Source organism: Mirounga angustirostris, unplaced genomic scaffold (assembly GCF_029215605.1).
Source record: "Mirounga angustirostris isolate CCGP_5_RB_7025 unplaced genomic scaffold, mMirAng1.0.hap1 SCAF_11, whole genome shotgun sequence".
Classification (NCBI taxonomy): Eukaryota; Metazoa; Chordata; class Mammalia; order Carnivora; family Phocidae; genus Mirounga; species Mirounga angustirostris.
In genome coordinates this window covers 36,249,781-36,264,764 of record NW_026991719.1, presented here as the reverse complement: position 1 = coordinate 36,264,764, position 14,984 = coordinate 36,249,781, and the positions used below count along the sequence as shown (strand labels likewise).

General features: G+C 41.1%; 1 protein-coding gene across 8 annotated transcripts in view; it reads left to right on the top strand.

The window, feature by feature from the left end:
* Positions 1-14,984, top strand: part of CASK (calcium/calmodulin dependent serine protein kinase) — a 344,800-nt gene that overhangs the window by 285,172 nt on the left and 44,644 nt on the right. For all 8 annotated transcript variants that reach the window (XM_064573940.1, XM_064573938.1, XM_064573945.1 and 5 more), the window contains exon 14: positions 1,391-1,579. In XM_064573940.1, coding sequence (XP_064430010.1) covers positions 1,391-1,579 — 189 coding nt within the window. The remainder of the gene's footprint in view (positions 1-1,390; positions 1,580-14,984) is intronic.

Sequence of the window (14,984 nt, the reverse complement as noted above, 5' to 3'; positions counted from 1 at the left end):
TGAGGGTTCTAGAGGGGAGGGGAGTGGGGGGATAGGTTAGCCCAGTGATGGGTATTAAGGAGGGCACGTTCTGCATGGAGCACTGGGTGTTGTTATACACAAACAATGAATCATGGAACACTACATCAAAAACTAATGATGTAATGTATGGTGACTAAGATACCATAATAAAATAAAATTTAAAAAAAAAGATTACAGTACCAGGTAATACCAAATACATCAAGATCCTTTTTGTTTACTTTGTGTCATAGTCGTAAAGATGCTATTCCTAAGGTCGCTCTTCAAGGACTGTATGGTCATCATACAAGGGATTTTCTTCCTGCTAGGATAGTTCTTAAGTCACTGGAACTGTGTATGGTACTTAAACCACAGAGAACTCAAACTGGAGACAGTTTTCACTAAAAAAGAATTCTCTGAACCTTGGTGATTTATGGGAAGAATTCCATCTCTCGACGACGATGCAGACCTCTTACTCTCTCTTCATTCATTTCTATTGTATGGAAAATGGGGACAGCACCTGTAGTTAGCCAGTTTTAACACTAAATGGTTAAACAGAACTCAAAATAGATGAGATACCTTTCTGTGAAACAAGGTCCAGAATTATCTACTTAACTGCAATTCAAAAGCATGATTACAAGTGGAAATCCATGTTAAATATAACAGTTTTTATTATGTTCAGTTAGCCACTGTATAGTACATCATTAGTTTTTGAATATAACATTTTTAAAACATTAGCTACATGGGGGGCCTGGGTGGTTCAGTCAGTTAAGCATCTGACTCTTGATTTCAGCTCAGGTCATGATCTCGTGGGTCATGAGATGGAGCCCTGTGCCAAGCTCTGTGCTCAATAGGGAATCTGCTCAAGATTCTCGGCCTCTCCCTCTGCCCCTCCACCCACTCGTGCTCGCTCTCTCTCTCTGTCTCTCTCAAATAAATCAAATCTTTAAAAAAGGGGAGCCTGGGTGGCTCAGTCGTTAAGCATCTGCCTTCAGCTCAGGTCATGATCCCAGGGTCCTGGGATCAAGCCCCGCGTCGGGCTTCCTGCTCAGCGGGGAGGGAGCCTGCTTCTCCCTCTCCCACTCCCCCTGCTTGTGTTCCCTCTCTCACTGTGTCTCTCTCTGTAAAAAAAAAAAAAATTAAAATTAAAAAAAAAAAGTTCTTGGTTAATACTATCTGGAAAGATATTTGCTCAAAACTCCAATTATTGCACTGTTTCTTTTTAAATGTGTTCCCATTGTAAGCCCCAGCCCAAATTTGCCACCTCTATTTACAGATGATTCTTTCTACTAAGTTATTTGAAATTGCATTATGTCTGCCTTTATTTGAAATAACACACTTCTGCTGGAACAGTGCTATTATCAATATTTTTCCTTTCTTCATAAACTACCAGGCCTTACTTCAGACTCACGATGTAGTGGCACATGAAGTTTACAGCGATGAAGCATTGAGGGTCACACCTCCTCCCACCTCTCCCTATTTAAATGGTGATTCTCCAGAAAGCGCCAACGGAGATATGGATATGGAGAATGTGACCAGAGTCCGCCTGGTCCAGTTCCAAAAGAACACAGATGAGCCCATGGTAAGTTTTCTAGACTCTCAAGTCCCAGCCTGAATTAGGGCTCCCAACTTCAGCCTACACTACTAGGGGGCGGGGAGGGAAGGAGGGCACGAGAGTGTTAAAGCAGCCTGTTTCCAGGTCCTCCACCACCTCCCAACCTGCACCCAGAACTGTTCCAGCTGAGGCCATGCCTGAGGCCTCCTCCCACCTCTCCTTTCCCAAATGCTCTGCAACTTCACCAAAAAAGGACCTACCTGGTACAGTACTCCAGGAAAAACCTTGGGGGCACAATTTGAAATACTGGCATTGAAAAAGCGAATGTCTAATGACATTGTGAAAAACATCCTCTTACAAGATCTGTTGCCTTCAACAAAACCAGAGGAAGACTGATTTGGAAGGCATCCCAAGAACTGAGCAATGTGGCTAAAATAACATTCCTTCTATTCACATCTACCTCTTTAATATGAATTCATTTTCTCGGGGTGTAGGAATAGCATCAGAATCAATTGATGCTGAACCTGCCTCATTGTCACAGAATCCTCATAGATGGGGAAAGGAAGATCGAGGAAAGGCTCCTTGGTGTTAACTGAGCAAAGTGGGGCGTGGGGCAGGAGGGCAGAGTGGAGACCATCCAGGCCAACCAAGCGGCATGTGCAGAAGCCCACTAGTCAGAAAGGCTCTTCGCGTAGTTTCAGAATGGAAAGAAGGCACCACGGCTGCCGTGTAGGAAACAGTGCCTGGCAGGAACGGGACACACGAGTGTTGAAAGAAAGACATGTTAAGGATTCTGTTCTTTGTCTCAAAGACAGTGGGAGGCTCTTGAAGAGTTTCAAGCAGGGAGAGAAGATCAGATTTGCATTTTAGAAAGATACCCTCCAGAGAATGGATTAGAGGAGGACGAGCGAGGTTGTAGGGAGACCAGTGAGGAGATTATTGCCTCAGGACCGGGGAGAGTGGATGGGACTGGGAGCTAGAGGTGCGGAAACCAAATGGAAAGAAGTGAACAGACTTAACAAAAAAGTAAAATCAATAGACCTGGATAATAGATTGACGGTGGGGACTGAGGGAGAAACAGTTACCAAGGATGTCCCTTAAGCTTTAGATTTTCACAACCAGATGGACAGTGATGCTACCCATTGAGAGAAAGACTATTGGAAAAGTTTCATATTTGGGGGAGGAATCCTATCTTTAGGGGGAAGGGGGGAAAAAAGCATTCAAACTTAACGCATTCATATCTTTCCCTCGGAGCATAGAAAAGGGATATTGGGATATAGAAAAACAAATTCCCTACTTAAAAAAGTTGCCCAGTTGCTTTCCAGATTAAAGGCAGAGCTACAGAGCAGTGATTCTCTGACTGCCATTTCCAGAGAGCCCTCAAGCCTAGATGTTTCCGGTTGTAATTCTCACTTACTGATCTCTGCCCAGCACTTGCAGCAGGCAGGGGGCATGTGAATCACTTCACCCCTTTTTGGTGCCATCCAAACAACCCTCTGGCTTAAGAGCACAGGCAATAGCAGCCTTTGGCTGCCTTGGGCAGATGACTTCAAGTCTGCTCCTACTTTGCTTAGCAATTATTGCCAGAAGCATACTTGACTAAATGACCCCCAAGATCCCACCTGGCTCTGAAGGTCTAGTATCCATTTATTCATATTATCTATTCATTCACTCATTTAGCAAATGATTGTTAAGTGCCTACTGTGCGCCAGTCACTGTGTTGGATGCCAGTGATGTAGCAGCAGGTAAGACACGGCCCCTTCCCAGAGCTCACTTTCCCCAGGGCTGCCAGCATCAAATCAGTAAGTAGGCAGTTCAGCAGAGTTTGCTAAACACGAACAGTTATGATAGAGCTATAGAGGAGAGAAGGCTGTGTCCAAGAGGCAAGAAGAAGTGATGACGTTCAGCCAAGCAAAATAGACAGGAAAGCTGGAAGGACCACAAGAAGGAGGCCCAGAAGTGTCCTGTGATCACCATATTCTAAAGCAGCCCAATGACATTTGTGTGATCTTTTCTATGGAGGCTCACTACCTAAACACCATAGACTGAGTAAAAATGTATCCCTCAGTTACTTTTCTCAGAAAGCATAAAATGGCCCTGAGTCTCCCCTGAAAGTCTCCTTAAAAAAAGCCCTTCTCTGTTCTTTCATCCTACTGAAAGTGTGCGTTCTCCCTTTGACGGTTGCCATAAAAATGGGAATTATTTGATGTAAAATAGATATTTTCAACAATGGAATACAGTTCTCCATTACATTTAATACAGCTTCATTTGCTTGGTTAGTTGTCTTATTAAAAGCATTATATTACTGTGCAGGATATGCCTATATTATCTCTTTTGTTTTTTGGGCCTTCTGTAACGTGTCCAACTATGTTAGATCCACCCTACAAGGGTGATACGCTCCCATTTACACCCTTGTTTTCCCATTTACAAATTCACCTTGAAATTACTCTCAGTTGATTGAGACTCCCTTAGTCGCAAGTGATGAAGACCGGACTTGAACTAGCTTGGACAATAGGGGAAAGGCTTATATAAACAAGGAAAGGCCAGGAGTCTACCCCAAGCTGGGGGTAGGTTCATGAGTAGGCACCCATCCCAAGCTGGACCAGTCCCTTCCCTGGAATTTGGGAACTTGGGAACAGAAAGAACATGAGTCAGTTCCTCTCTGCAAAGAAATGTTTGGGGCAGACAAAATAATAAATGTTATTAACTCTAGTCGGTTTGAGGTGAACTTCCCCCTAGTCATAAGAGACCCTGTCTGTCTCATCACTGTTGTCTATTCACTAGTGAATAGTCTCATTCATTATGTGCCTAGCAGAGTACCTGCCCACATAACAGGATCGCAGTAACATTGGTTGAATGAATACATTAATTTATTAATTTCAAGGATTAAACCCCCATCATACTGTCATTTCCCTTATGAAATTAGATTTAAGTTACACATTAATTTATAGCATTTCTCCAGGAACACCTCTCTTGGTAACCTACATGCTGATTGAATATACAAGTTGGAAATGAAACTTGAACATTACAGTTGAACGTTGGGACTAGAAATATTTTGATATACCAGTTTTTCACATTGCTTGCCTACCACTTCTAAGAACTGCAAAATAGGAACCAAGCAAAGTTACATTTTGTGGAATTGTGCAGATTCAGTGTCTAAATTATAAAGGTTCAAATATTTTCATGAAGCTTTCCAACAGAGTATTATTCTCCAATGAAGAAGATAAGGCAGTCCCCCTACCCTTATCTCAAATTCAAGACCAGTTTTCACCAAGGGAACTTGTTAAAAATATAGATTTCTGGGCTCCATTCCAGACCTCCTGAATCTAAATCCAAAGAGTGAGTTTAAAAGACAGTATTATTTAAAAGGTCCCCATGTGATTTGTAGGATCAGCCATGTCTAGTACAAAAAATATGCTTATGAAATTTTATCTTATAATAGAGAATAATGGGAAAACAAAAAGTAATCTCTGTAGACCACTAGTCTGGCATTAAATATGTGGAGCTTCTAGTTCTGGCCAAGATGGAGTAACAAGGACCAGATTTACCCTCTCACCTGAAATAAGCAAAAAAAACGTAAAAGCAAACAAAATTACATGAAAGAACAATTTTCAAGACATTGGACATCAGTCAACAAAGGAAAATGATCCCTAAGAGACAGGAAGCACACAGGGTGAGCCCTATGATTGCTTGACCTTAGTGACTTGAGAGAGTTTCCAGGCCACAGCACAGGAGGGGGAAAACTGAGGCAGAGCAGGCAGACACCCTGAATTGAGGAGACAGAGCTGAGAATCCGAGGAGACCTAGGCACCTCAAGTGCATAGAACAGAGGACTGAAGAAGAGAGAGCTGCGCAGAGAGAGAACCCCAGAGATCTGTAGAGGATCCCCCTGAAGTATTCATCTGAGTTTTGATCAGTGCATTTATGAGAGGAAACTACCCAGAGCCAAGGAAAGACCATCCAAAAGGATTAGAGGGAACAATACCGAATACTCACTGCCCATTAGCCACCAGCTGGACTGGAAAACAAATTCATGGGGCACTGCATAGAGTGCGCAGGAAGATCTTGTCTCAGTAATGAAGAATAATTAGCCCTAGGCTCAGAATTGCTCAAGACCTGCCTAACAAATCATGAAAGCAAGACCCAAAGGATCAAACTAACTGACCCAAGTAAGTGAACTATATCCCAGAACAAAGCCTAAGAATATTTATAGGAATAAAAAACATCTAGCATGCAGCAAGATAAAATTCACAGTGTCTGGCCTTGACTCAAAGATTGCTAGGCATGTAAAGAAGGGGGAAAATGTGACTGAAAATGTGAATAATCAATCAAAACTGACAGACTGACAAAGATATTAGAATTAGAATGGGATTAATGGCAGATCAGACATTTGAGAAGAAAAGATTAGTGAACTCAAAGATGTGGCAATAGAAACGACCCAAAATGAAATACAGAAAAAGAACTTTTAAAAATGAAAAAAGCAGGGGTGCCTAGGTGGCTCAGTTGGTTAAGCATCTGACTCTTGATTTTAGCTCAGATCATGATCTCAGGGTCATGAGATCGAGCCCCACATCAGGCTCCATGCTGGTTGTGGAGCCTGCTTAAGATTCTCTCTCTCCCTTTGCCCCCCCCCTGCCCTGCCACTTGCATTCGTGTGCTCTCTTTCTTTCTCTCTAAAAAAAGGAAAAAAGCATTGCTGAGCTCTGGGACAACTTCAGGCAGCCTAACATATGGTTAATTGGATTCTATGAAGGAGAAGAGAGAGAAAGGATATTTGAAGAAATAATGGATGAAAACATTCCAGACTTAATGAAAGCTATAAATCTTCAGGTGTAAGACCACAATGAATCCCAAACCCAAGAAACGTGAAGAAAAAAACACCAGGGTACATCTTAATCAAATGGCTTAGAAACCATGATAAATAGAAGATCTTAAAAACAGATAAAAATGTTACATACAGAGGAACAAAGATAAGAGTGGCATCAGACTTCTTATCAGAAACAATACAGTTAAGAAGAACAGTGTCTTTAAAGTACTGAAAGAAAAAACAAAACCTTGAGAGGTTTTGTCTTAGAATTCAAAACCAAGCAAAGGTATGTTTCAAAAACTAAAGGCAAAATAAAAACATTTTCAGACATACCAAAACTGAAAGAATTCAGTAGCCCTACAGTATAAGAAATGTTAAAGGACATCCTGATCATTAAAATATCTTTAAAAGATAATTGGCAGTTTAAACAAAAATAACAGCAGTGTGTTTGAGGGCTTATTACATGTAAAAGTAAAATGTATAACTGTAGCAAAAAGGTCAGGAGAAAGGAAGTAGAACTATACTGTTAAAAGGTTCTTTTTTTTTTAAGATCTTAGCTATTTATTTGACAGAGACACAGCGAGAGAGGAAACACAAGCAAGGGGAGTGGGAGAGGGAGAAGCAGGCTTCCCGCGGAGCAGGGAGCCTGATGCGGGACTCGATCCCAGGAACCTAGGATCATGACCTGAGCTGAAGGCAGATGCTTAACGACTGAGACACCCAGGCGCCCCTGTTAAAAGATTCTTATACTATATGTGATATTGTATGATATCACTTGAAGGTAGACTGTGATAAGTTAAAGATGTATCCTATCAGCCCTGAAGCAACCACTGAAGCAACAAAACCAAATTATAGCCCATCAGACAACACAGGAGAGAAAATAGAATAAAAATAAGCTAATCCAAAAGAAGGCAGAAAAAGAGGGAAAAAGGGAACATGGAACAGATGGAACAAAAACAAATAGCAACAAGAGGGGCGCCTGGGAGGCTCAGTTGTTAAGCGTCTGCCTTTGGCCCAGGTCATGATCCCAGGATCCTGAGATCAAGCCCCGCGTTGGGCTCCCTGCTCTGCGGGAAGCCTGCTTCTCCCTCTCCCACGCCCCCTGCTTGTGTTCCCTCTCTCACTGTGTCTCTCTCTGTCAAATAAATAAATAAAATCTTTAAGAAAAATAAATAGCAACAAGATATATTTATACCTGACTATGTTAATAATCCTGTGAAATGCAAATAGTCGAAATTCCCCAAATTAAGAAGCAGAGATTGTCAGATGGGGGAGGGGGGCAAACCCAACTATATATTGCCTACAAGAATTGCTTTGTACATAGACAAATAGCTTCAAAGTAAAAGGATGGAAGAAGACATGATGGCATTAAACAAAAAGAAGCTGGAGTGGCTATATTAATATCAAGGTATAATTCTCAGACCACATTATGATTAAATTGGAGATGAATAACAGACCTTGGGAAAATTGCCCAAGCATTTGAGAACTAAATAACACAATTCTAAATAACCCATGGATCAAAGAAGAAATCAAAAGGGAAATTAAAAAGTATTTTGAAGTGAATGAAAATGAAACAACAACATACCAGAATTTCTGGGATGCTGTGAAAGCAGTACTTAGGGAGAAATGCATAGCACTAAACACCTATATTAGAAAAGAAATATCTTAAATGACCTCAGCTTCTACCTTAAGAAACTAGAACAAAAAAGAGCACATTAGACACAAAGTGAGTGAAAGAAAAAATAAAGATCAAAATGGAAATTAATGAAATAGAAAACAGAATAGAGAGAAAAATCAATAAAACAAGCTTTTTCTTTGAGAAGGTCAGATTGATCAGGAAAAAAAGACGACATTAATGACCAGTATCCTGCATAAAAGAGTAACACTACTACAGAATCTACAGACATAAAAAGTATAAGGAAATCTTATAAACAATTTTATGCCAAGAAATTCAGCAACTTAGATGAAATGGACAAATTCCCTGGAAGACAGAAGCACACCAAAGCTCACTTAAGGAATACACTGGATTACCCTAAACTATTTAAAAATTGAATTTGGAGGAGGAGTAGGAGACCCAAATTTCATCTTGTCCCAGGAATTCAGCCAGATAGTTATCAAACCATTCTGAACACCTACAAACTCAACAGGAGATCGAAAAAAAGAATAGCACCAACTCTCTGAATAGAAAAGCGACCACTTTCTAGAAGGTAGGACGTGCAGAGAAGTGAATCCGAGGTGATATTCGGGAGGATAGACGGCGGGGGAGGGGGCCTCCGTCAGCCACTACCGGCAAGTGATAGAACCGCGGAGCACAAAATCGGAACTTTTAGAAGTCTGCTCCGCTGAGGGACGTCGCTCCAGTGGCTAAGCGGGGGTTGGAACCCTCGCTGGGACAGTGTGGTCTCAGGACCCTCGGGGTCACAGAAGGAACGGGGGTGCCCGAGTGCGGCAGAGCTTCCAGGTACCAGAGCAGGGAAGCCAGCTGCAGAGACGGAGTGAGGAGTGGGCTCTCAGCTCAGGGTTGCCATAAACCATGATCCGTGGCACAGTCAGGCCACTGCTCCTCCAGCAGGGACCCAACAAGTGGCAGATCCGGGGAGACTCCCCTTCCTCCCCTGGGAGGAGCAGCACAGGAGCGCACCGCAGGGATCTGCTGGGTTTAGAGACTCCACATGGGGTCAGGTGCCAGAGATAGAAACGCTCAGTCACAGGCCGGGTGAGCACAGAGTGTGGCCAGAGACCAGGGAGATGGGAGTGACTGACTGCTTTTCTCTGGGCCTCACTGAGGAGTGGGGCCCCGAGTTCTTGGCTCCTCTGGGGCGGAGATTGGGAGGCCACCATTTTCACTCTCATCCTCCAAAGCTGTACAGAAAGCTTGCAGGGAACAAAAGCTCCCAAGAGCAAACCCGAGCAGATTACTTAGCCCGGACCCAGCAAGGGCGGGGCAATTCCACCTGGGGCACCTGGTGGCAAAGACATTTGAGAATCAACACAACAGGCCCCTCCCCCATAAGATCAGCAAGAACAGCCAGCCACGACCAAGTTTACCAGTCAATGAGAACAGCAGAACTCCAGCACCACGGAAATATAGCACATAGAGTTCATGGCTTTTTTCCCCCTGAGGCTTTAGTCTTTCAAAGATAATTTTTTTAATTTTCTTTTCTTTTTCTATTTTTTTTTAATTTTTCTTTTTCCCGTTCTCAACCAACATCTCATCAATCCTTTTTTTAAAAATCTTTATTTTTCATTTTTAGAGTCATATTCTATCCCTTCATAGTAGTTAACCTTATTTTTGGTATATATATAAGTTGTTCTCTCTTTAAAATTTTTGGGATACAGTTTCTTCTAACAGACGAAAATATACCCTAAATTTCTAGTGTATGGCGGCTTTGTTCTAGTCTCCTGCCTGATCATATTCTCTCCCCCTTTTTTTTTTTAATTTTTCTTTCTTTTTTCAACCAACTTTTTATCTTATCAATTCCTTTTATAAAATCTTTTATAATTTTCATCTTTACAGTCATATTCCATCCCTTCATTGTATTTACCCTTATCTTTGTACAATTATAAGTTTTTCTTTCTTTAAAATTTTGGGAGGCAGTTTCTTCTAACAGACCAAAATACGCCCAAAATGTAGTGTGTGGCTCTGATCTATTCACCAGCCTGATCATATTCTTTTTCTTTTCTTTCTTTCCCTTTCTTTTCCCCCCGGTTTCAGGTCCCTTCTGATTTGTTTAGTGTATATTTTTCTGGGGTCATTGTTACCCTTTTAGCATTTTGTATTCTCATTCATCTGTTCTCCTCTGGGCAAAATGACAGCACAGAAAAACTCACCTCAAAAAAAAAGAACAAGAGGCAGTACCAACTGTCAGGGACCTAATCAATATGGACATTAGTAAGATGTCAGAACTAGAGTTCAGAATGACGATTATAAAGATACTAGCTGGGCTTGAAAAAAGCATGGAGGATATTAGAGAAACCCTTTCTGGAGAAATAAAAGAACTAAAATCTAACCAAGTCGAAATCAAAAAGGCTATTAATGAGGTGCAATCAAAAATGGAGGCTCTAACTGCTAGGATAAATGAGGCAGAAGAGAGAATTAGTGATATAGAAGATGAACTGTTGGAGAATAAAGAAGCTGAGAAAAAGAGAAATACTGGATAATGAGGGCAGAATTCGAGAGATAAGTGATACCATAAGATAAAACAATATTAGAATAATTGGGATCCCAGAAGAAGAAGAAAGAGAGAGAGGGGCAGAAGGTATATTGGAGCAAATTATAGCAGAGAACTTCCCTAGTTTGGGGACGGAAAGAGGGATCAAAATCCAGGAGGCACAGAGAACCCCCCTCAAAATCAATAAAAATAGATCAACACCCCAACATCTAATAGTAAAACTTACAAGTCTCAGAGATAAAGAGAAAATCCTGAAAGCAGCTTGAGACAAAAGGTCTGTAACCTACAATGGTAGAAACATTAGATTGGCAGCAGACCTCTCCACAGAGACCTGGCAGGCCTGAAAGGACTGGCATGATATATTCAGAGAACTAAACAAGAAAAATACAAGCCAAGAATACTATATCCAGCTAGGCTGTCATTGAAAATAGGAGAGATAAAAAGCTTCCAGGACAAACAAAAACTAAAAGAATTTGCAAACGCCAAGCCAGCCCTACAAGAAATATTGAAAGGGGTCTTCTAAGCAAAGAGAGAGCCTAAAAGTAACATAGACCAGAAAGGAATAGAGACAATATACAGTAATAGCCACCTTACAAGCAATACAATGGCACTAAATTCATATCTTTCAATAGTTACCCTGAATGTAAATGGGCTAAATGCCCCAATCAAAAGACATTAGGTATCAGATTGGATAAAGAAACAAGACCCATCAATATGCTGCCTGCAGGAGACTCATTTTAGATCCAAAGACACCTCCAGATTGAAAGTGAGGGACTAGAAAACCATTTACCATGCTAATAGACATCAAAAGAAAGCTGGGGTGGCAATCCTTATATCAGACAAATTAGATTTTAAACCAAAAACTGTAATAAGAGATGAGGAAGGACACTATATCCTACTTAAAGGGTCTATCCAACAAGAAGATCTAGCAGTTGTAAATATCTATGCCCCTAACATGGGAGCAGCCAATTAATAACAAAATCAAAGAAACACATCGACAACAATACAATAATAGTAGGGGACTTTAACATCCCCCTCACTGCAATGGGCAGATCATCTAAGCAAAAGATCAACAAGGCAATAAGGGCTTTGAGTGACACACTGGATGCGATGGACTTCACAGATATACTCAGAACATTCCATCCTAAAGCAACAGAATACACATTCTTCTCTACTGCACATGGAACATTCTCCAGAATAGATCACATCCTAGGTCACAAATCAGGTCTCAACAGGTACCAAAAGATTGGGATCATTCCCTGCATATTTTTAGACCACAGTGCTTTGAAACTGGAACTCAGTCACAAGAGGAAAGTTGGAAAGAACTCAAATATGTGGAGGCTAAAGAGCATCCTACTAAAGAATGAATGGGTCAACCAGAAAATTAAAGAAGAATTAAAAAATTCATGGAAACAAATGAAAATGAAAACACAACTGTTCAAAATCTTTGGGATGCAGTAAAGGCTGTCCTAAGAGGAAAGTATATAGCACTACAAGCCTTTCTCAAGAAACAAGAAAGGTCTCAAATACACAACCTAACCCTACACCTAAAGGAGCAATAAAAGAGCAAATAAAGCCTAAACCCAGCAGGAGAAGAGAAATAATAAAGATCAGAGCAGAAATCAATGAAATAGAAACCAAAAGAACAGTAGAACAGATCAACGAAACTAGGAGCTGGTTCTTTGAAAGAAGTAATAAGATTGATAAACCCCTGGCCAGACTTATCAAAAAGAAAAGAGAAACGACCCAAATAAATAAAATCATGAATGAAAGAGGAGAGATCACAACCAACATCAAAGAAATATAAACACTTATAAGAACATATTATGAGTAACTATATGCCAGCAAATGAGACAATTTGGAAGAAATGGATGCATTCCTAGAGACGTATAAACTACCAAAACTGAACCAGGAAGAAATAGGAAACCTGAACAGACCCATAACCAGCAAGGAAACTGAAGCAGTAATCAAAAATCTCCCAACAAACAAGAGCCCAGGGCCAGATGGCTTCCCAGGGGAATTCTACCAAATATTTAAAGCATTAATACCTATTCTTCTGAAACTGTTCCAAAAAATAGAAATGGAAGGAAAACTTCCAAACTCATTTTATGAGGCCAGCATTACCTTGATCCCAAAACCAGACAAAGACCCCATCAAAAAGGAGAACTACAGACCAATATCCCTGATGAACATGGATGCAAAAATTCTCACCAAAATACTAGCCAGTAGGATCCAACAACACATTAAAAGGATTATTCAGGGACGCCTGGGTGGCTCAGTCAGTTAAGCGACTGCCTTCGGCTCAGGTCATGATCCTGGAGTCCCGGGATCGAGTCCCGCATCGGGCTCCCTGCTCCACGGGGAGCCTGCTTCTCCCTCTGCCTCTGTCTCTCTGTCTCTCATGAATAAATAAATAAAATCTTTAAAAAAAATAAATAAATAAAAGGATTATTCACCACGACCAAGTGGGATTTATTCCTGGGCTGCAAGATTGGTTCAACATCCGCAAATCAATCAATGGGATACACGACATTAATAAAAGAAAGGACAAGAACCATATGATCCTCTCAATAAATGCAGAAAAAGCATTTGACAAAGTACAGCATTCTTTCTTGATCAAAACTCTTCACAGTGTAGGGAGAGGGTACGTACCTCAATATCATAAAAGCCATCTATGAAAAACCTACAGCAAATATCATTCTCAATGGGGAAAAACTGAGAGCTTTCCCCCTAAGGTCAGGAACGTGGCAGGGATGTCCACTAGCACCACTGCTATTCAACATAGTATTAGAAGTCCTAGCCACAGCAATCAGACAACAAAAAGAAATCAAAGGCATCTAAATCGGCAAAGAAGAAGTCAAATTCTCACTCTTTGCAGATGATATGATACTTCATGTGGAAAACCCAAAAGACTCCACCCCAAAACTGCTAGAACTCATACAGGAGGAGTTCAGTAGAGTGGCAGGATATAAAATCAATCCACAGAAATCAATGGCATTTCTATACACCAACAACAAGAAGGAAGAAAGAGAAATTAAGGAGTCGATCCCATTTACAATTGCACCCAAAACCATAAGATACCTAGGAATAAATCTAACCAAAGAGGCAAAGGATCTGTACTCAGAAAACTATACGACACTCATGAAAGAAATTGAGGAAGACACAAAGAAATGGAAAAACGTTCCATGCTCATGGATTGGAAGAACAAATACTGTGAAAATGTCTATGCTACCCAAAGCAATCTACACATTCAGTGCAATCCCTATCAAAATACCATCAACTTTTTTTCCACAGAAATGGAACAAATAATCCTAAAATTTGTATGGAACCAGAAAAGACCCTAAATAGCCAGAGGAATGTTGAAAAAGAAAAGCAAAGCGGGTGGCATCACAATTCCAGACTTCAAAGCTGTAATCATCAACACAGTATGGTACTGGCACAAAAACAGACACATAGATCAGTGGAATAGAAGAGAGAGCTCAGAAATGGACCCTCAACTCTTTGGTCAACTAATCTTCGACAAAGCAGGAAAAAGTGTCCAATGGAAAAAAGACAGTCTCTTCAACAAATGGTGTTGGGAAAATCGGACAGCCACATGCAGAAGAATGAAAGTGGACCATTTCCTTACACCACACACAAAAATAGACTCAAAATGGATGAAAGACCTAAATGTGAGACAGGAGTCCATCAAAATCCTAGAGGAGAACAAAGGCAGCAACCTCTTCGACCTCAGCCGCAGCAACTTCTCCCTAGACACATCGCCAAAGGTAAGGGAAGCAAGGGCAAAAATGAACTATTGGGATTTCGTTAAGATAAAAAGCTTTTGCACAGCAAAGGAAACAGTCAACAAAACCAAAAGACAACCAACAGATTGGGAGAAGATATTTGCAAATGACATATCAGATAAAGGGCTAGTATCCAAAATCTATAAAGAACTTATCAAACTCGGGATGCCTGGGTGGCTCAGTCAGTTAAGCGTCTGCCTTCAGCTCAGGTCATGATCCCAGGGTCCTGGGATCGAGTCCCACATCGGGCTCCTTGCTCAGCAGGGAGCCTGCTTCTCCCTCTGCCACTCCCCCTGCTTGCACGCACTCTCTCTCTGACAAATAAATAAAATCTTTTAAAAAAAAAAAGAACTTATCAAACTCAACACCCAAAGAACAAATAATCCAATCAAGAAATGAGCAGAAGACATGAACAGACATTTCTGCAAAGAAGACATCCACATGGCCAACAGACACATGAAAAAGTGCTCGACATCACTCGGCATCAGGGAAATCGGAGGGGAAGATGAACCATGAGAGACTATGGACTCTGAAAAACAAACTGAGGGTTTTAGAGGGAGGGGGGTGGAGAAATGGGTTAGCCCGGTGATGGGTATTAAGGAGGACATGGTTTGCATGGAGCACTGGGTGTTATATGCAAACAATGAATCATGGAACACTACATCAAA